This window comes from Uloborus diversus, unplaced genomic scaffold (genome assembly GCF_026930045.1).
Source record: "Uloborus diversus isolate 005 unplaced genomic scaffold, Udiv.v.3.1 scaffold_602, whole genome shotgun sequence".
NCBI lineage: Eukaryota > Metazoa > Arthropoda > Arachnida > Araneae > Uloboridae > Uloborus > Uloborus diversus.
The window spans coordinates 32,239-54,398 of NW_026558794.1; the positions used below are offsets into that span (position 1 = coordinate 32,239).

General features: G+C 32.8%; 1 protein-coding gene across 1 annotated transcript in view; it reads left to right on the forward strand.

Annotated features, from left to right (window-relative positions):
• Positions 1–1,952: 1,952 nt before the first annotated feature.
• The window catches only part of LOC129233666 (serine/threonine-protein phosphatase 4 regulatory subunit 4-like), a gene marked incomplete at its 5' end in the record, with an annotated part of 35,881 nt that continues 15,673 nt past the window's right edge, over positions 1,953–22,160 (forward strand). The window contains 12 exons of the mRNA XM_054867642.1: positions 1,953–2,022; positions 7,074–7,218; positions 8,352–8,425; positions 9,937–10,043; positions 11,262–11,369; positions 11,737–11,858; positions 12,565–12,687; positions 13,851–13,951; positions 15,561–15,638; positions 16,038–16,157; positions 17,343–17,420; positions 17,932–17,992. Coding sequence (XP_054723617.1) covers positions 1,953–2,022; positions 7,074–7,218; positions 8,352–8,425; positions 9,937–10,043; positions 11,262–11,369; positions 11,737–11,858; positions 12,565–12,687; positions 13,851–13,951; positions 15,561–15,638; positions 16,038–16,157; positions 17,343–17,420; positions 17,932–17,992 — 1,187 coding nt within the window. The remainder of the gene's footprint in view (positions 2,023–7,073; positions 7,219–8,351; positions 8,426–9,936; positions 10,044–11,261; positions 11,370–11,736; positions 11,859–12,564; positions 12,688–13,850; positions 13,952–15,560; positions 15,639–16,037; positions 16,158–17,342; positions 17,421–17,931; positions 17,993–22,160) is intronic.

Consider the following 22,160-nt stretch of genomic DNA (forward strand, 5'->3'; position numbering starts at 1 on the left):
AAATGCTTTTTAAGACAAGTGTGTGCTGTCAGTATACCTTTATTAAGAAAAAACAGATTAATTACACTTGACGTAAAATGTAGTAAACCTTTTGCAATTGTTTCGATTGTGTTCTAAAAAGGGAACAACAGCCCATTTTGAGAAAGGTAAATTAAGTAGTTCCTCCTAATAGCGGACACCTCCCAATAACGGACAAAACTTCTAGTCCCTTGACTGACCGCTATTAGGAGGTTTCACTGTAGTTAGAAATTACGATTGTCAAAGTGATCTTTTGATAGCCTCAAAAGTGATAAAGTGGAAATTAAAGCATGGTTTTCAAACTAAAGTTTTTATTTGGAAAATACTGCTAACAACCACTTATTTCAAACCCTGTATTCACCTCATTGCAAGCAACAGCTGCTTTCTGTTAACTATTCCAAATGCAGAAAACCCTGTTGAAGTTGTATTTTTTTTTTTTCTAATTATACAGATTATACTCACACATGCAAAAGAAAAAGCTGTAACTTTCTTGATGTTATAAGTTATAAAAACATCAAGAAATATATACTTCAGTAAGTAACAAGTTCTTTGCTTTCCATTACATTATTCATGACATTATGTTATCAATGAACACTTTAGACTTTATTAGAATTCGTTGAATGGTCAATGATAAGGTCGGCTTCAGAAATTTTTCAAGGAAGAGGCGATTAGTTTTTTTAACTTTATCTCTTACTACATATCTGATTTAGTGGAGTCTCAAAAATCTGAGGTAGTTGGCGCTCACCTTACCTCAAATTACTGAAAACTCAGATTATCCGGAAAATTCTACCAGATTTAAAATTTACACTACTCAAAAGAGATAAAGAGGAGCACCTTTTGCTTCCTTATATAAAGAAAAAGAACTATTGATTTCACAAAAAATTTATCACTCAAGCTTCAACATAAATTTTCTTATGCATTTATGTGTGCAAGGCAACCAAAACATAACTAACTTCTCAGTATATTTATATTATTTACTGTACTTAGTCAATAAGTTTTACAGCATCAAAAGATTTCTATTTTCAGATTTTAATGAAAATCAGATTTTTAGCTACTAAAGAAATATAAAACTTAAAGTATAAATGATGCTCCCCGGATTAAGCATAATCTCAAACTTCGAGACTCTACTGTACTTGGGAAAGAGAGAAAGGGCTGCCACATCATCTTTATTAATGCAACTAAAATATAGTAGTTTAGCCAAGGAGCGGGAGGCAGTAAGCCCCCAAACTTATCGCTTTCCTTTTCAGTTGCCAAAAGTATTCCAAAATCGCATTCTTAGAACTTTAATTTGGTTTTACTTCACGGGGATGTCCCCCTCCTCCACATCATCAAGTGGTCAAAAGACACTTTAGATTACTTTTTTTTTTTTTTTTTCGAAACTGCAGTTTCTAAAAATTACTGGAAAGAAAGGCTCTAAACTCCATCCCTTCCCCTCACGTTACCTACTATGGTTTATTATCATGTCTTTATGACTGAAATTCTGAAAAATCTCCGGGGAAGGGCTCCAAACCTCTCCTACTGCATATATCACCAAAGATTGTCTAAAATTGTTTTTTTGAAACTTCAATTTTGTTGAAAAGTTTGTGGAGTGAATTTCATCAAACCCCATTCCTTCCCCTGATTCATCAAAAGATAGCCTGCACTAGCGTTTTTAGGACTTCAAGTCTGAAACTTTGCCAATGTAGAGTTCCTAAAGGAATGATCGCTCCTCCCTTGTATCCCTAGCTGATTAGGACATACTGAGGATTTTCAGTTGACCATGGAAATGGGTATTAGGAATAAATTTTTTTAATTCTGAGCACCATTGGAGTTAACCCTGTGTTTTGCTTGTGTTTTAATGGGGAATCGGCCACATATATTAGACTGATAATTTCTCTGTTAATCTTTCATTATTTCTCATTGTGTACTCATGTTGTTTATCTGCTCTTTTGCAGTCCAGAACAAATGGACAAGTGCAAATCTCTCCCAACATCTGATGCAGAGGCCTCATCTTCTACTCGACAGGTAAACAACTTTTTCTATCAACCTTCAGGAGGGGAAAAACCTTTTTAAAAATATTAGATTCTTAATATAATGGGATCCATGTAAAATAAATAGTTGTTACTTAGTTTTAACTAAGTACCAACTAACTACACCACGATGAACCCTTGGTTGTGCCAAAATATTGACTAAGATGAAATCTAAAATGCATTTCTTCAATTATCTTAAGAACTCATTTCTGCAGATGCAGCCCTTTACACCACTCTTTTGGCTACAAAAGCATTCTTATTGTGCTCCAGAATAGCAGTTTGCCTTCAGGCAAAAAACTATGAATCTGTTGACTTTGTTTAAATTTGCTCTCTTGATATTGAAGGATTCTGGACATTTCAAATTTAATGAGGAGGAACATGTAAAACTGTTATTTTAGTCTAATTGAGATATAATTCAAAAGATTGTAGTTAAAGCGTTGTTTTATAGTAAATGTCCAATGCGTTATGTTTTCATTTGATTACTGTTGTGATGAATTAAACTTTAATTTAATTAATAGGGTGGTGTGATTTGTATCTTTAGTTAACCCCCTTCAGCACCAAGTAAGTACATGCCCACTTTGCTCAAAATTTTAAAATTTATATCAGTATTAAACAATGGCTATTGATGGACTATAATACTTCAGCATATTGTATGAGTAGTAATAGTCCAAGTTTTGCTAAGAATAGTAATATTTCAAAGCTAATAAATTAGCAAAGTGTGGTGCGTAGAGTAGCAAACTATCAATTTGAAATTCATTTTTCTATTTTATGAATCATCTTAAACTAAGTGATGAAAAAATCCTATTATAAACAATAACAAGTTTATTAACGATTAACAATTCTATAAATTAAAATCAAAGAAAAAGTTACTAACTCAAAGCTATATTTAAAATTACACTTCATCTAAAACAATTTCTAAATTCAATTTTATTTCTAGTTACTAACAGAGCTAGATAATGTAGGCGCACGCCATGCGCGGATACATCCGCTGACGTGTGGATACATTCGCCACGGAGTTGCACGTCGTCCGATAATCGTAAAAGTTCTTAAATAAAAGATAAAGATTAGATCAATTGAAGATCAATTTGAAACGAAAAAGAAGTAAAGACAATATCTTTACTTCTAATTCGTTTTAAATTAAAATTGATATTCTTTATTTAGATTGTAAAAATTATTAAAAGATGTATATAGTACAACCGCGCATTCAGTGGATGTATTCGCTGCTGTGCGGATACATTCGCTGTGTGCTCGCGCACCTCGCGATAATCGTTTAAATTCTTACTGCTTATTTCTAATTTGTTTTTAAACTGATATTTTTAATTAATTTGTAAAAAATACTAATAAATAGTATGTACGCAAGCGCGTAAGGCGGATATATTCGCTGCTGTGCAGATACATTCGTTGCGAGCACACGCATCTCAGGACAATCATTCAGGTTCTCTTTCTTTACTTCTAATTTGTTTAAAATTAACATTGCTAATGTAAAACGTAGTATTCATAGCTAGATAATATAGACTGCTAAAAGAAGCTTAGTTTTAAAACTTTTAAATTTAGCTTAGGTCTTTGCATACATAGGCTCACATAATTGGCATGAAAATTAGTTCCTTGTAACCTCAAAGCATATACCTGCAAGTATTTATTTCTTATGATTATTTTTTTTGGGGGGAATCCGGATACTCCCCCCCCCCTGTTTTTTTTTAATGTGATAGACAATGATTAGCTTGCAGATACTTTTGAGTTTTGTGTGCAGATACTTTATACTTTTATCTGACTCTGGTTACTAATTCCAATTTACTATTACTAAAGATCGTATCGAAAAAGATTCCATGATCTGCATTCCTAGATACTAACATCAACTCAAGATATTCAACAAATATAAATTCAGATAATGTTGATGATTCAATCATATCATATCTATTGTAGAGACGTACCGAGTAGCACTTTGGCCGAGTAGCCGAGTACCGAGTACTCGGCCTTTCACTACTCGGCCTGTTACCGAGTACTCGGCATTTCACCACTTGGCCGAGTTAACAAGTACCAATTATGTTTTAGGAAGAACCACTGACACACACGTGATCAATTTTGAACTTATTGGAATAGTAGTATAGACCTCTTTGTCCATATAAAAGTTTTTAAAACTAAATTCCTGCTGAAATTTAATTTCGTATTATTTAAAAAATTTTGTTTACGTCAAAAATTTTACAAAAAAAATATTTTTAAAATTAAATATAAATAAATAAAAGGTATGATTGATCAAGTTGGAATTAAGACAAACTATACCAATCTATTTTAGTTCTAGTCCGCCAAACATAAATAATTTTTAAAAGTAAATAAAGCAAATGTGCAGGAACACTGCACACATGTGTTTCTGCGTTAGAAGGAACGTCTTTATCAGTGCATAAAATGTGAGCTAAAGAATGTTAAGACATTCGACAAAAAAGTCTGACTTTCGTCGGATGCCTTTAAATCTACAAGCTCACATTTTGTGCATTGAAAAAGAAATTTCCTGTAACGCCAAAACACGTGTCTGCAGTGTTCCTGCACTACGCTTTTAATGTTGTTTTATTTCCCTTTTTTTTAAGCAAAGGAATTTTTATATTTCTTATAACTAATTTTTGTTTGTAGCAAAAATCTATTTCTTATGTAAAAATTTCATATTTTCTATACTTAAATTTTTTTGCACAATTTTTAATAAATAAGTTTTATTAACTTTGGGGACATTAAAATAAAGATTTATTCCATTAAAGCATTAAAAACTTCATTATTCTCAAAATTTAAAATTGACTTGTAAAATGATTGCAGAATATTAAATATGCTTGCGCTTTTTTATAAATTTTAACATCTGTCTTGGACAATATTCAATTTTTTGCAACTACTCGGTATTGGCCGAGTATCTGATCAAAATTTGGCCGAGTACCGAGTACTCGGCAAATTGGCCGAGTATGCCGAGTACCGAGTAGTTACCGAGTACTCGGTACGTCTCTAATCTATTGGCAATCAAAAACTAAGTCTCAATTAATACATCCTAAAAAATATGAATGGGGAACTCGATGGGCTTGATAATACCAGAGAGTTGAAAACCCCTACTGCAATATAACAACAGGCAAATTAAAACCAAACACGAGAAAGAGAAAAAAGCCGAAGTCTCTATAAATACTGCGTACCTGATTAGCATAACTGTGTCGTCACATGTCTGCCACATGCAGAAAGAGACGTGTGCAAATCATTCGAGAACTTCATAGAACACGATAGAACAATCATAATGTCATCTTCTCTTCCGATGCCAGAAGGCGAAAGGAAAAATTCCCAGTTTGTTTTCCTTCATACCCGAAGTTGTTTTATCGCAAGATTGATTAGCAAAGTGAATTCATTAGGTTAGCCTTACACCGCGAACATTCACAGTAAGTTTACTTTTACATGATTATAGTTGTTTGTAAATAATGAGACACATAAGATAAATTACTGATAATATATTTAGGATAAACTTATGTTTATCAACTATCTTGAAAATTTGTCAATAAATTAATAAAATTAATTGCTTGCTTTCATGGATACATGATTGAAAGCATGATAAGCATTGAATTTTACCTGTGCACTGTATATTTTTTTTAAATACTTGCAGATAGTTTGGAGTTATGCGCGCAGATACTTTATATTTTTATCTTACTATGCATGCCACTTGTCGCACAATTCCTAGATCTTTTATGCATGGTGTTTGAGTGATTTTTACTTACAGTAAGTAAATTTGCACCATATTCTGAGGGGTGCAAAATTATGCAAGAGGCAGTACACACGGATTGAAAAGAGGATGAACTATTTCTAAAGCGTACATTGTCCTTCCTTTAAAAAGAAAAATAATTGAAGTAAGCAAGCATGTCATTCTATTGTCTAAGAGATGAATATAGCAACTTGTGCAGGACCGCGACGTGCAATCTTTCGCACTGAAATCACATGATGCTAATTAATTTGTACATTAGCCTTTTTCTTCTTCATGTGGAGCCGTGAATGCTGTTTCGGAGCTGAGCATATGAGGCGCGAGAAATTTTCTATTCTCCATATTGGATCTTGAGGAGAATATGCTGTACTATAATACGCAATATATCTTTTCGTGATTTTTAATTATTGCTCGCGGAAATTCGACTATTTCATTTTGTAATACATAAAAAATATTTTAAGCACATTTGCGTATATTTTACTTGTGTGTAATATTTGTATATTGTAGACATCAATTTTGGCTAACTTTTTAGTTCCAAAAAGTAACGACTGGACCATAATTACTCTCGATTCCTCTCCCCCTCTTTTTTCTTTAACTATTTGTGTGTCAGAAAAAGAGCTTTGGACAATGTATTTGTTTTAGATATCATATTCAATGACTTCCGTATTTTAGAATTATTGGTTTTACCGGAAGGTTTTTCAGTTTCAGATTTTAAGGTGGGATGTCCTCTATACTTCAATTTAGAAATATAATGAGTACCCTGTGGTCATATTTTAACAGGCATAAAAGTTTGATTCGTTACTCATCAATTAGGGATTAGAGATATATTTAGAGCAGCATTAAATAACTTTGATATTTAAAATATTTTCTTTTTCCAAAACGCATTAGCATATCAGAGGAGCTACTGAACTCGAAATAAGTTCGAGATATGAAGTGAAAACATGCACTGTAATCCAAAATTAAATACACATTTTTACACTTTTTTTAAATAAATTAAATGCCAAACGTATTTTTTCCTATGTCATATTGGTCTACAAAACGTCAATCCAGCTGTTAATTATATTTTCGCCAAAAGGTACTGCATAAAGGCGCTCAAAAGACATTTGCACGACAGTGCTAATCAGGCTTGGCGCGGGCCTGGACGTGTGTTCTTATTTTCTCGATATAGCGATATGTGCTTTCACTAAAGTTTAGTTGCCTTCTCATTTGCATAACTTAGCAATGCACTTTGTTCTTTTATGGTTAATATAATGGAGTACCAGGCTCGCTTTTTGTTGGTGTAAATCTTAAGTTGCAATTTTGACTAAAAATTTGTTTTTCCGCTGCTACAGGGTGAGGTCCTTGACTGCATAGGAGAGTCGAGATTTCCCTGCAAGAACTTCATTTCCTTACTTGGCCAAGACTTGCTTCCAGTCAACACTTTCACACAGACCTTCCTACAGAGCATCCTGCTGAGTGTGGACAGTACTGATCCAGGTTCGTCTTCCCATAGTCCATTAGGGTGGTTCAAAAACACATGTAAAAAAAAAGTTTCTCCTAGATACCAAAACACCTCTCAATATTTTTAGACCTGTGAATAGCAATATACTGGAAGAATTTTAGCTTCCTATTTCAACTGAAAGAGGGTGCTTAACCCCCTCCCCCAAACTTCATCAGTATGGGGAGGGGGGTTAAAAAAATGCATTGAAATGAAAAAACAACGCTACATATTATAATATACACGAGTATTATGCATAAACATCGCAATAAAAAAATTATTTACAAAAAAAACAGCATGGAAAATTAAAATATTTCTAAATTTGTGACTTTTCTATGCTTGACTAATGTTAAATTGAGGGATCATTAAGCACTGTGTTAAAGTTTGAGTAAGAAGCTAAAACTTTTACAGCATAATAATATTAGAAAATCTAAAAAAATTAGGGGGTATCCTGGACTCTAGCTGAAAAAAAGTTTTTTTAAGCCACCCTAAGGTCTATACATGTATCATGCACTAAAAAAGTTAAGGGGGGGGGGCAGTTTATGTGGGCCATGCCTTTAAAAATGATCGTGTAAAAATTAAACAATTGAATTTCAACATCATTGATTATTAAATGACCATCCTCCTTCGTATTCTAAGCTCCATTTTAATTTGTATGAATTGTAGTATTGTGTGAAAGATGTAAAACACACACTTATTAAGTTAATTTTTTTTTTCTTTAAACACGTTGAATCTGTCAAATTTATCTTTTTTGGCAGATTTGTTATTTTTGAGCTTTGAAAAATGGAAGGGCAAAGCCCTCCTCCTTACGAGCCGGCTACGCAATTGTCTCCTCATTAATTCATTGTAGTGTTGGTGGAAAAATTAATATTTGACAAAAGATGTGATGAATGAAAGTTTAACCTAAAGTTTAGGTCAGGGCTGCCAATTGCACTTTCCTCCCCCCCCACCCTATTGTGAAGCCTGAGTGTTGTATATGTGTGCATATTTGCTTAAGTTAAAACTAAAATGTGAGAAATTGTATCACACTCAAAGTATAGTTCTAAAACTTGCTGAAATGGCTTTTAATTAGAGAAGAACTAAATAGTGAAGTGAAAAATTTATGTAACTTGTTGTTCTTTTTATTTCATAGTGGTTGCCAATGCTTGGATGGAAACACTTTTAGATGTGATAGATTTGCTACCCAAGGAAGTGATAAAAGGAGAGGTGAGTCTAATGTTTTGTGAAATGAATTTTCTTTTTTCCTTTGGCAGCTTGACTCTTGATCCTACGCCAGGGTCATCTTTTTTCACCGAAACACTATAGTTTGGGCAAACCTAACCTGACATCATTCATAATGGTGTGATCATGCGCTTCATAACTTTCACTATGTTGCCAAGTTACTTTTGCCCCAGCTTTAGAAGTTAACATTGATTTTTGTCCTGGTTGGCATCGTTTTTGATGAGGGGATAATTTAAAATCAGCTTAAAGCAATTTTTTACACCATTCGCTCAAAACGTTTCTTAAATTATAAAAAATTATATTTTGCATTAAAAGTGTTATTTCTTCAAACCAGTGCCTGAAGTTTGTAGTTTAGATGAAAAGTTCTTTATACAAAATATCACTTTAATGTTGCTGAAATTTTAATAATCAAGCACAATTCCACAGCACCCAATTGCAAAAGAATTTTTATTCTGGGTGTTTTGAAAATCATCAAATTTTACCAAAGGACATACGTATTTTTGATATTCTCAGGATTTTTGTTTGAAATTTTTCCCCATCATTTTTTTAAACAAAAAAAATCATTTGGAGGCTTGTTTTTTATTATAAGAACCTAAAAACATTTGTTTATATTCAAGCTGTGGAAATATTTGCTTTGTATGCCTGAGGTCATGGTTTCGATTCCTGCAATGGATCGCCTTTGGTGTTTGTTTCTTCTCTCGTTTTACCCTGTTTTTAAACAAAGAAGTGTACTGTGTGCTGTTTTATCAGTATTCCACCCTCCACTTGAGGTAATGACACTCCTCTTTCCTTCAGCTGTAGGGTACACAGCAAACAAACAGGTGCTAATCTTAACTTAATTGTAGTTTTCTGAGATATTTTGAAAATTTGAGTTTTCTTCTGATCTTGAAATGATTTTCTTGGTTGAATCACCTTTCCTCTTACAATCATAAAATACAAAAAAAGGTAATTTTTAGAAATATTTTATGCATTTTTATTATATCATTTATTTTAATTCCCATAACTAGGAGCATTAAAATTCTAACTGAAAGTATGGTAAGGTGGGCTAAATGCAGACATGTAAAAGAGTGTTCTCCGAGCATTATGTGAATGCTGATTTCAAGAAACTTCCGCCATACATTGATTATGTTAGGTAAATGGTCCAGTAATAATTTCTAAAACTAGAGCTCAGTTTTCTCTTACATAAATAAAGTGCAATCAGTGATAAAGTAAATGCCTTGTAAAGAGCTCTGATGTAAAGTTTGAGATTATTAGTTTTGTTTTATCAAACAACTGAAGTTGGCAAAAAAAAAAAAAGTTTCTATTTAGTAATAGCTGTTAACAACATATAGTATTTCTTTATTTAGAAAGCATATTTAAAGTAATGTGTGTTTTTCATTTGAAATTAATGAGGAAAGTACAAAAAGTTTGATTTGTGTTCTCACAAAAGCATTTTCATCATTTCTTTATTACCTTACTTTGTCCATACCTGTATGTTCATTTTTGTTTACTTCTAGATTCTATCTCTGGCTGTGAACAAAGGTCAGATGTCCCAGCCTGTGCCTTCTCGTCTTCTCTGCTGCAAGTTGTTGGGCAAGATGTGTGAGAAGTTTGATGCTTATGTGTTAGTATTTTTCTTTTCTTTTTTTTTTTTTTTTACCTTGTCTTGTCACTTTTTATGTGCTTGTGAGTCCAAATAGAGTTGCTGAATCAACAGAAAAAAGTAGAGCTGAAATCTTACTATGCGCTGGCCTTTCAGGAAGTCAAACTGTCTGGAAAACTTACATGAGGGAAAGTTGAATTTTTTTCGTCCTATTTATATTACTATTGCTCCCACTTAAACCAACATGGTGTATGCAGAACCGCTGTTACACATTCCAAAACCAAAAGCAGTCACCTTACCTTATCTGCTTTCACATGGCATTCTTGTAGACACACACATTCTATTGTTTTACTAATAATATGGATTTACTTGCCACCTGCTTTCAACTTGTGTTTTTCCGAGTTTCTACCCAGAATGCAGTTTGCAAACTGGTTTACACCACTTATTGAAGTTACTTAAGCCGCTTTTCATATGTGAAGAGGGACATTTGCAGCTTCTTTTTTTGCAAGCAAGAGTGGGTTCTTTTAAAAGCAGAGAGTTTAATGAAAGCCAAGCTTTTAAAAAGAGATGAGATATTTTCCAACTGTGTAGTTAGAAAGCTTGGCTACAGAGCTCAAGATTGCAAATTTTGGACCTTTTTTATAAATCAAGTATCTTTAAAAAGTTATCGGTTTTTTAAGTACACCTAATTTGCATGATTTAATAATGTTTCCAAGTTGTAAATGGAAGGCTTCTCACAAGTTAAGGGACCTCTGTTGTAATGCTGTTTTTTTTTTGCTGATAATTAAATCTGCTTGGGCTAAGGTGTGTTATACTAAATAAAGTTGGGATGATAATTTCAAACGTTTTAAGTATTAATGCTCTGTTTTGACATTCAAATGAATGTGGATGTTAAGTATCAAGAGTTAACTGGCAAAAAAAAAAAATTATCTGTAAAATGTGGGGGGGGGGGGGGGTCAGTATCCGTAAAAGGTGCTAACTTTTTTTTTTTTTTTTTTGACAAAAAAAATTTGAACAGTGTTTCAGTTTGTCAAAGGTAGATACAGCTTCTGTTTTTTGTGTGGACATTTATGACCTAAATATGAACACAAACATAGGGGTTTAGAGGGGGGGGGGGGGCAAATGTTTCATACTTGTGAAAAAAATGGCTGCTCTTTCTTTTTTTTTTTCAATACTGCTTTTATTATTATATTTAAAATAATAATAATAAAGTGCTTGTTCACTTTTGTTCTCATCTAGGATCAAGAAAGAAGTGCTTCCTGTTGTCTTGTCCCTCTGCCAAGATGTAGATTTCGAGGTCCGGGGCTCAATGTGCGAGCGACTCGATATCATTGCTCAAGGCTTGGGGTGAGTGACTATCCATGCTTTCCATTGTTCTCTGCATTCTTCCAAAACATTTTTTCATTCTTTAGTTCTGAGGAATTTTTTTGCTCCCTGTGCAAACGGAATATATTCTATGATTAAATGAGATAGTTGTATTTATTTATTCTATTTGAAAAAACTGAAGAATATAAATATGAATGCGATAGCCGAGAGATATATAGTTCAAACTCGATAAAAAGTCCCCAGTCTGAGGACTGACACTCAAGTTATGAGGCCTGACTGATCATCATTCTGTGCTCAAAATTTTAGAGTATTTTCATGATAAAAATTTATTTTCCTCAAAAGTCCTAAATCTTTATCAAAATGCATCTATTCTTGTTATATCCTGCAGATTAGAAACCACAAAAAATTCTATTCTCCCTGAACTTGTAGAGCTGGCAAATGACGAGGAGAACTTTGTGCGTCTCACAGCTATCGAGACTGTGGTGCGGATGGTGCCCTTCTTGGATGATGGTGAGTTCCAGAGCCCTTCAGGATTATGATTGAAAGCATTAATCACGTGTACTGATGTTGTATATTTGCATGATGTCAATGTGCAAAAGGCATCAGTGCCAAAGTATTGATGCTTTTGTTTTCCTTGGTAGTTTGGGATTGATATTTTTTGGAGCATTGAATTGTACCTTTTGGGTGCAGTGTACTTAGTAACAGACAAAAAGCATAACATGGAAATTAAAAAAGGCTTTTTAAGAGAAATTGTTAGGCAAAACCAAAAATATGTGTAGAATTACAACCATTTTAGAAGACTTGCCCTCCACTCCACCCCCAGCCCTAACCCTAAAAAACCTTAGCTAGATCTCTGGGAGAAAGTAAGATTTGGCTCAGACAACACATAATTGCTGACAGCACCAGTTTAATGTTTAATTACATTTAAATGCATGATATATTTTTAAGTTCCAATTACTCTGTCAATTTAAAATGTGTTTGTACAGAAGATGCTATACTGAATTGCATTATTAAAAATTCTAATTAACATTTTAAAGTCTGGTTTTCCTTGAATTCTTAGAAAGAGGTCATGGTTTTTACTGACCCTGCATTAAAAGCATTTACAAAGAAAAAGGTGTCAGAAAAAATTACCTATTTGTATTTTAAAGTTAACAAAGCGGAATGAATAGCTAATTAGGAGTGCTACTGTCCTCTATTGTATTTCCTCTTTTTACAGACACCTGCACACAAATCATTATTCCACTGATGAAAAAATTTTGTGAGAATGCCTTGCAGTTAAAAGACTCTACTCTCCCAGTCATCACAAAGCAGTCTGGTCAACTTTGTCATGGATTATGGGGTGAGCCATTGAACTGGATTATTTTCATTTAATTTTCTTTGAACTCTTTTTCTGCAAAACTTGTACCACTCCTTGTGGTATGTATAAAATTGCCTTTTATTTAACCTTTGTGCTGTTGTACTGTCACAACTGCTGTACCAGGAAAAAATGTTTTCTTCCTGCTCTGCTTAGTATGTACAGTGTTTCTAAGAACGATTTTTCTCTTTTGTGATACCAGTAGCATTGCTAAAATAGAAGGGAAACCGTGTACTGACACTTTTATTCTGTGATTTCCAGCATGTTGTAGTACTGAAGATTGGTAGAAAATATATCAATTGTCACATTGAATATTGAAAAAAATATCAGCTACATACCTTACAATTAAAGTGCAAACCTGGTAGTATTTGTCTAGGAAAAGTAAGACAAAATTCAAATCATGGAGAAAAAATCAGAATATTTTACTTTTAAAATATTCCTCACGGCACTTACTTATCATCTGATTCAAATTCTTGTTGTGCTCTTAATTACCATTGAGGAAATTACCCTCAACTATTAATAAATTAAGATAGGAAAGTTCAAGATAAAATAATATCAATAAATGTTAATTTGATTTTTATAAGTGCAAAATAAATAAACTTATAGTAAAAATATTTGGGGCAAAAAAAAACTTCAAAAATTTCAGTTTAAATAATGTATTTGTTACTGTAATTTTCCCAAGATAATACAAATATTTAGCTAAAGAAATTTTCTGGCATTTACATACATAGCCAAATCAATTGTTTAATAAATGAAAACATCAGCACTTGTTATCATTATACTATATCTTCAACATCAGTTTGTCGCAGATTTATTGCATTCAAAAGATTCAATGTGTTAAAAATAGCATTTGACAAAAGCCAACCCCTTTAGCTTCAAAGTTAATGGAAAGTGGCTTCTGTTAGATGCCTTTTAATCCTATCCATAAGACAACTTCTTTTGTACTGCTGAGGTTTTTGTTAGTATGAAACACCTGTCATTCAGCGGTTCTTTTTGATACTTGTGCAAAAGAAAATTTGAATTTCAATGGAAATAATAACTGAAAAGTTAAATTTTCAGATGGTTGTTAATAATGCATCATTAAAAATCTTGGTAACAATTTATCCTTTCTCGGAATGTTTCAGCAAATTAACTTTCTAATTTTGTAGCCAACTTCAGCCAAGAACAGAAAGATTGGTTCCTGGGGTTCTTCCGAGGGTCTGCAAAATTGGGCCTTTCTAGTCAAGAAGCAAATACAGATTTCACTCCAGTGAGTGTTTCTTAAAATTCTTTGCAATTTTTACTTTTTTCAAAAAAATATTCTTTTGTCTACCATTAGAAAGGTAAAACAGATGACATTCTGTAACATACATCTTTTTTAGTACTAAAATGAAACATTCACAAAAATAGGTCCATAACAAAAGGCAAAATGGCAGAATTGGATAGTTCAACTGTATACTTTTTTTAAAAAGCTAAAATCTACAGCAAGTGCACCTTATGTTTTATCCTATTTTACCAACAAAAAGTTTTGTAGTAGTTTCAGCTGATTTTAAGAAACAAATTACAACATAGTCATTTACTGGGGAAAGGTATGATGTTTCTTGTACTTCAATTGTAATTTTTCCTTAAAATTTACTCCAAGTCAGTGAGGAGTTTTTTTTTTTTTTTTTTTTTTTTTTTTTTTTTTTTTTGTCCCCCCCCCCCCTTCCAAAAAGTGTTTGAAGTAATACATGATAATAGATTATAAAATTCCAACTTAAAAACGAGAATGGTCAATTTCCCACTCTATGTGACATAAACTTTCAATTAATGCTGTTTTTTAAATGCTTATGCAGATGTATGTATTTTGCTAGTTAGTTTTTATAGTAGGGTAAATGGCATGTGTGGATTTCTCTATTTTGTGTCATGCTGTTTTAGCTTTATCTTCTTAAATTCTTATACCATTATCTTTTTCTTCAACCATTTGTAGACAAATTTAACCATAGACTTTTACTGTCATAGTGAAATCCTAAATGCAATGGTGAATTCTTTACATTATTTTCTTCAAGTAGGTGCAAAACATCAAAGAAAGTAGCTAGATCTACTATGTCAGTTTGCAACTTACATATATTTGCTTATCCATAGTTATACACTTAATAGAGAAGCAGATACTTGTTATCACATTATGCACATTTAATTACAAAAAGTTACCGAAAAATTTGTTTCAAACTTGCATTTATTTGTGTAAAAAATAGCAATATCCACTATTAAGTTACAAATAGCGTAATGTATAAAAATACATAGGTATCCACGCAAAAACAAAGCAGGCAAGGCAGTTTAATTACATCAAGAAATATTCCCAGTGCTCGCAAATATCAAAGTGACCTTGAGTGAGAGGTGTGAATCGCTTGTTACGTGTTGATTTATTATAAGACACATTTGTTGCAAATCATATTTATAGTTGTTTTCATTTACTATTTAATAGCACAGAGTTTGTTTATGTATGGTCTCTTGAATATTTTTAAATTGTAAAGTTGTCAAGTCTACTTATTATAATTATTGTGAGTTAAAATATGTGATTTTAATTACTTAGTAATGCTGCTTAAATCACAAAAAAATAGATCGTAAATATTTTCACTCCTTTTTAAGCTTGTAGTGAATTGATGTACATGAGATAAAACTATGGCGAATTGGCTTTTAACCTGCATGAGTACTTTCGTGAAAATCACCATGTTTTGAAAATAGTTATTTCTTGGCTAACTGTAAGGTAATTAATATGGTTTTCATCAACAGAAAGTGTTTCTTATTGCTTCCAGGTGTGGAAAATGTTCCTAGTGTATCCTTCTTAAATCTCCATTCATGTTTCATGATCTTTATTTTCTCATTTTGTTTTTCTTCAGATGCCTGATCTGTTACCTGAAGTTGACCACAAAGATCGTTATCGAGAGTGCAGGTCTGCTTGTGCTTACAATTTTCCGGTGAGTACATCTGTCACTTTTATGAGCCAAAAGTTTCTAATGGCCGGGGGTGCCTAGCTAGAGGGATCATGGTGCAGACTGTGCCATTGATATTTTTAAAGGGGTTTTAGGAGGTTTTTTTTTTTTTTTTGAGGGGGGGGGAGCGATGTTGTTGCTCTTTAGGGGTGTAGGCACCCCTGCTTATGGCTGTAAATCAAAATTGAAAAATTTAATGGCCTGTCTCTGTACCTGATGGCTGACTCAAAATTAACAAAAAAAGACTAATGATATTGTTCTCAGTGTATGAAATTTATGAATAATAATATGTATTTTTTTATTATGAATATAAAATAGGGCTTTTTACCCTCAAGTAGTTATTTTCTCATGATTTTCACTCTTGACTGAAATTCTCTTCCTTAGGCAATGGTCCTCTTTGTGGGAGCGGAGAGCTTTGAGAAGGAGCTGTACCCGTGTTTTAAAGAGCTGTGTGCAGATCCCTTTCCCAATGTCAGGCGCACCATGGCATGCAGTTTTTATGAAGTGAGTGGAAGTTTGTGATGACTTTATTGAGCTAAATATCTTGATATACAAAAGGTAATAAAAAGATAAATGGTAACAAGCTTTACTTTGGATGCTTTTGAATAACCATTTGGTATTATAATTGCTGCATTTAGTGCACTAGCATTTATTGGGCAGAGGCAAGAAATGAATGTCTGGTGTCCTAAAAATTTGAAACTGACTAATTTAAAATTAATACATTCAAAAGATATGCAAGTTTTCTTATTTCATTGTTTTAGAATTGTATATCTAAGCATTAACATGTTTGCTAAAGGGTCACTAAACTTGAACAAATAATTTTAAATAAGTGTTTTAAACTTTAAAATGTACGCTTTAAAAAAAGAAAAATCTTTATTTTTACACAAGTTTTTGCTCTTTTTTTTTATCACTTAAAAATGCCTATTTATTGATCATATTTCAAATTTTAGTGTAGAGAAAGAATATAAGGAAAAAACTATTTCTTTTTTTAAATCATTTATGTATGTCCAGATAGGGCTTTAGATTTAAGAGGCAGATTTACGCCTCCCATTCATCAGCGCAGAAGGTATGCCTGCCATGCAACTAATGAGATAATTTAGTTAAAAATAAATATTATTTTACAAGTCACACCCAAAAACTGTTTGACCTTGAGTGCATGGATCCAGGAGCTCCCAAACAAGGCAGTTTTTTGCTTTCCACAATCAAGTTCGACTGAATCTGGCAGACTGCACTGAATGTCAGTCATTTAGTGGACAACACTTATGGCGAACATGTAAAACTGGCAAGAGATTTACCCAGATTGTTGCACTTTTGACATTGTGTGCAAGAACTGTGTTTGTGGTAAGTAGTTGCTGAATGAGAAGAATATGCAAAATCAAATATCAGGTGTTGCTAATGGGTTAAGTATTTTGGTTTTGCTTGTAAGAGATAGCTAATTCATGATTTCTGCTTTTTTCTGTAAATAAAAAAAGAGCTGTGTTGCCATAAATTGAAATGAGTACTTCAGGAAGCTGCAATATCAAGTCTTTAAGCAATAAGCAATATAAAGTCATGAGAGAAATATAGGAAAACAATGCTTCCCGAATGAGGTTTTTTTTTTTTTTTTTAAATTCTAAGTTGGAAGTGAAATACTCAGATCTGATATGAAATGTGAAGTAGTGTCCTTATAAGTTTTTCTCTACTATTTAGATCTGCAGACTACTTGGTCCCAGTTCCTCACTCCTGCATTCAGAGCTGGTCCTCTTGCTACGAGACGATTCCATTGAGGTGACATTCTACTTGCTAATATTTATTCACTTTCCTATATGTGCATATATTTGAATTTTAAAGAAACTTATGTTTTTTATGGATCACAACAATGACTAAATATGTATTGCTGTTCTTTTGCTAGTGCTTAAGACATATTGTAATTTGTCACCATGGCCGTAGATTTCAAAACTGAATATTGAGCATATCAACAAACAATAATCTTCAAATGTTATCCTTGGTTCCTTTTTTTTTCACATCCTTATGTATAGACTCCCTTCTGCTTGGCTGTTAACTACTCTATGGTTAAAAATAATTTGCCCCAAAAATAAATTGTAACCCTAACTGCCATAATTTATTGATTTATATTTTGTAGCTATTGTGGCAAGTGTAAAGTGAGCATACTGTTATCGGATATTGTTATGTAATTGCTTGTGCATTCCTATTTCTTTATTTATTTGAGTCAAAACCACTCAACTACATGCTCTGCCTTGTCTTTTCAAACATCGACTACAATGACATCTGTTTTCAGGTGTTGAAAGGACTGGTTCCAAGGCTCATGGAGATTCTAAAAGCTGTCTGTGTCGACTCCGAAAATCGTCCGCTGTGTGATGTACGTTGAGTGTTACTCTCTTATGTACTCTTATTATGTAGTATTCACAGCACCCAAAGTTAAACAGTTCAAAAGCAATATTACAACCCAAATTCAAATTAATAGAATACTTTACACTTTAAGGGGAAAAGTTTATTCTAACCAAATATAAGTGCAAATTAGGTATTTAAATAAACATACCACCTTTCTTAGACCTTAAAGTGTACATAGCATTTAAAATACACTGAATATAAAATAATCTAGGACAAAATAATCCAAAGTTTTCTAGTGATGAGGGTTTACATTGATTCAAAAAATTAGAACATTAAAAAAAGGGGGGAAACTATTTTCAAAAGGAACAATATCAAAACTTGAATGCGTCATTTTTTTTTTTTTTTTTGCTAGAATAGAAAGGGAGAGAGAGAGAGCAGCTTTGTTCCTTTTAGACATAGATTTCATCAGCTGTTTACATTCAAGGCTACTGATACTTTTTCCATATCCTCTTCAATAAGGCAACGAGTTCAATTTTGTTGGTGGCACTAGGTCTTAAACCGCTTTCTTTGGATTTAACGGTACCACAAATTCTTGATCGTATTGACATCGGTTGCTTGACCAGTTTAATACTGGTATTCCTCTTTCTGTTTAAAATGTATGAGTCGATTTAGAGATATGACACAGAGTAGAATCTTGCTGAAAGATAAAATGTCTCATGAATGTCACTGCTGTGCCTCAGATGAAGTATCATGCAGTATTATTGATAAACAGCAAAAGTCACACATTGTTTTATTTTAAGATACATACTATTTTCTAATTCCATCAGCCCAATTGCACCCACATACCACCATAAAGGGTGTCTCAAATTTGAGAGAACGTCTTACGTAAGATTTCTCATACGCTTTATATTTTAAATGCCAAATCTATGAGTTCTCTTTGCTCCAGGAGGGTCGTGCACGTTTCTGCTTCATGTTTATCTTTGTTCTTACTTTGTAGAACTGCAATTAATTGGAACTGCAGTTTATGCAACCGTCCACGTGTAGTTGGCGTGGACACGATAAGTATAGATTCAGGGCCACGTCGTCCCTATGTGCAAGAGTTAAAAAGGCGCCAAGCTCTATCAATCAAAAATTCTCCAAATGGGGAGGGGGGATCTCCTAGCAAAAAAATAAAATTAAGCTTTTCATTTCATTTAATAGTGGTGGTGAAGTTACACTGCTCATTAATATGAGCAATCCTCCTAGCTGCGTATCTAAAAGGAAAAAAATATTGCCGTGTTGTGTCTAAACATCCTTTACAGTGAAGTAACATGATGCTACTTAATGAATACTTTTGCATTTTTTCTTCATGTTTGGAGCCTTGAATGCTATTTCGGTATGTCTATAACTTCACAAGGTTGAACATACGATGCGCAAGAAATTTGCTATTCCCCATTTTAGTTCTTACAGTGAGTATGTTGTATTATAATTTGTGCATTATGTCTTTTTGTGATTTTTAACTATTATTCGTGGTAATTTAACTGTAAAGTATTTTTTTTAGGTTATCATACATAAAAAATGCGGTAAGCACATTTGCATATCATTTACTAGTGCATAACACACATATATTGTAGACAATAATTAAAGTTAATTTTTTAGTTCCTGAAAGAGTAACAACTTGACCATAATTACTTGATTCCCCCACCTCCTTTTTCTTCAACTATTTGTGTATTAAGTTAAAGAAAGAGCTTTAGACAATGTGTTTGTTACAGATATTAAATTCAATGCGTTTTTTAACGATTCTGTAATTTAGAATTTTTCGTTTTACTGACAAGTTTTAGATTTTAAGGTAGAATATCCTTTACAATATTATCCTTCAATTTTGAAACATAATCAGTACCCTCCTGTTCCATGGTGCAACTAGAGGGGGGGTTCACAGGGCACACCTCTGGTTGCTCCAGCGAGTGCCCCTTCCCTCCAGAATGCTGAGTTGAATGTTTTTCAAAAATATTCTTTATTATTGAAGAGAGAGAGAGTGGGAAAAAAATGCGTCTTTGGAAAATAAATTGATTTTAATAAGAAAAGTATAATGATGTTGAGGTAAAATTTTAATTTTTTCTATTAATGAAAACTTTGAATTAAAAGTTTTCAAATGTTACAGCTAACTAGTTAGTTACTCGTCTCCTTCCATCCTATTTCTTTTCTTTTTTACTTTTCTTTTTGTAGTTCGTCTGAAAACAGAAAAGTCCTAAAATGCCACTCCTCCAAATATTCCCCACTTCCCCGGACAAAAGCATTACACAGCGTTTCAAATTTCGTTTTCAGATCTCAATTTCGCAAAATTTCCAGGGAAAGCCCCTGAATACTAAACAACATCACTTGAAACTGCGTTCGAAAATCACCTAATATTGCGCTTTTGGAGCTTCAGTTTCGAAAGAATGCCAGTCCTAATGTTACCAAATATGGTCTTACAATCGCGTTTTTAAAATTTTCATTTCAGAAAATATTTGGACAAAGGAAACTGAACCGCAGTCCTTTAATATCACCAAAAAATAGGTTTTTTAGGTATGACTTACGAACAACTTAAGAGGAATAGCCTCTGCCTCTTCTCCCCTAATATCATAGAAAATTGCTTAAGTTTTTAGGACTTGAATTTTGAAACATTTTGCAGGAGGGAGCTTCGGAATCCATTTCCTGTAAAAATACTCAAAGTTGCTTAAAATTGCGTTTTCGGAAGCTCAATTTTAAGAATTTGGACGGGAGAGGAGGAATTGATTTCTGTTTATTTTTCAAAAAAAAAATCAGGTGGAATCCCAGAGTTCCATCCTTTGTTGTAACGTCAATAAACATGACCTAAAATCGCGTTTTAAGACTTCATCTACAAATTTAGGTGGAGCCCCTTGTACCTTTTTTTCCCATAACACCACCAAAGATCGTTTAAAGTTGCAATGATTCAAAGTGGCATTAACTTGGATATTAAAAATATTTTCCTTTTTCAAAACGCATTATTAGCATATCAGAGGAGGCTGAACTCGAAATAATTTCGAGGTATGAAGTAAATACTTACACCATAGCTGCCAAGTGCTCCGTTTTTCCCGGAGTTTCTCCGATTTTTATTGCGTACTCCGAAAATCCGATTTATTCCAAAAAACTCCGATTTTTCGACTTTTCTGCACCTATTGATTTCAGAAGAAATTTCCTTATCCTTAAAGGCAGGAATTATGTACAAACTCAACAAAAGAGAAGACAATTTCTTTTGACAATTCATTTTTGGTAGCATTAGTGTCAGGATAAACACTGAGGGGAGCGCCGATCGGAGAACATCAGTTTTTGATCGAGCATTTCAGCTGCACGCGTGTAAAACATCGCCGCCATGTTTGGTCATTCACAAAATGGAAGTCGACGATGCTAAGCGCCTAAGTTTTCAAAGACGAAGCAGATTTGGGTGTTTTTCTTAACTGAAAAATCATTAAAGTAAAGTAAAATGTGCTACAATTTTTTTAATCAATATTTTAAATAATTTTCTTGAGAAATGAAAAAAAATCATACTATTTAAAATTTCATCTTATCCTCACTGCTTTGGAAGCTGTTGTGCTAAATATTTTCAATTAAATTGTAGTTTCATGAGGATTTTAAGTTATTTGTATGCAACAAGTTCAAACATGTCTATCCTAATTTTTGACTTAGTCGCCATATTTGGTCATTTTGTGAGATTTAAGTACTTCAGTCTCTTTTAATGACCTAGTTTCTAAAAACGGAATAAGATGTTTATTGCAATGCAAACTATTGAAAATAATTCAAAATGGGCCTTTTTTTCAGAAAATTCTTAATTATTTTCTTGAAATATGCAAATTTTTTTCTCCAGAATATTATTTTATCTTTATTGTTTTAGATGCTAACTACTAAATACTGATTATATTTCGTCTAAATTATAGTTTTTAAGGATTATTAATTATTTATAATTACTTTCATGCAACTAATTCAAAAATCTATTACCTTAATTTTTTGCGTAGTCGCCATGTTTGGTCATCCGCAAGATGTAAGTAGACGAGATTAATTGCCTAAATTTCCGAAAACAGAATTGGATATTTATCTCAATACAAACGATTAAAAATAACATACAATGGAAAAAAAATGTTTTTTTTAAGGGAAAATTTATCTGTATTTGATCCTCATTGTCTTGGAGGTTTTGCTATA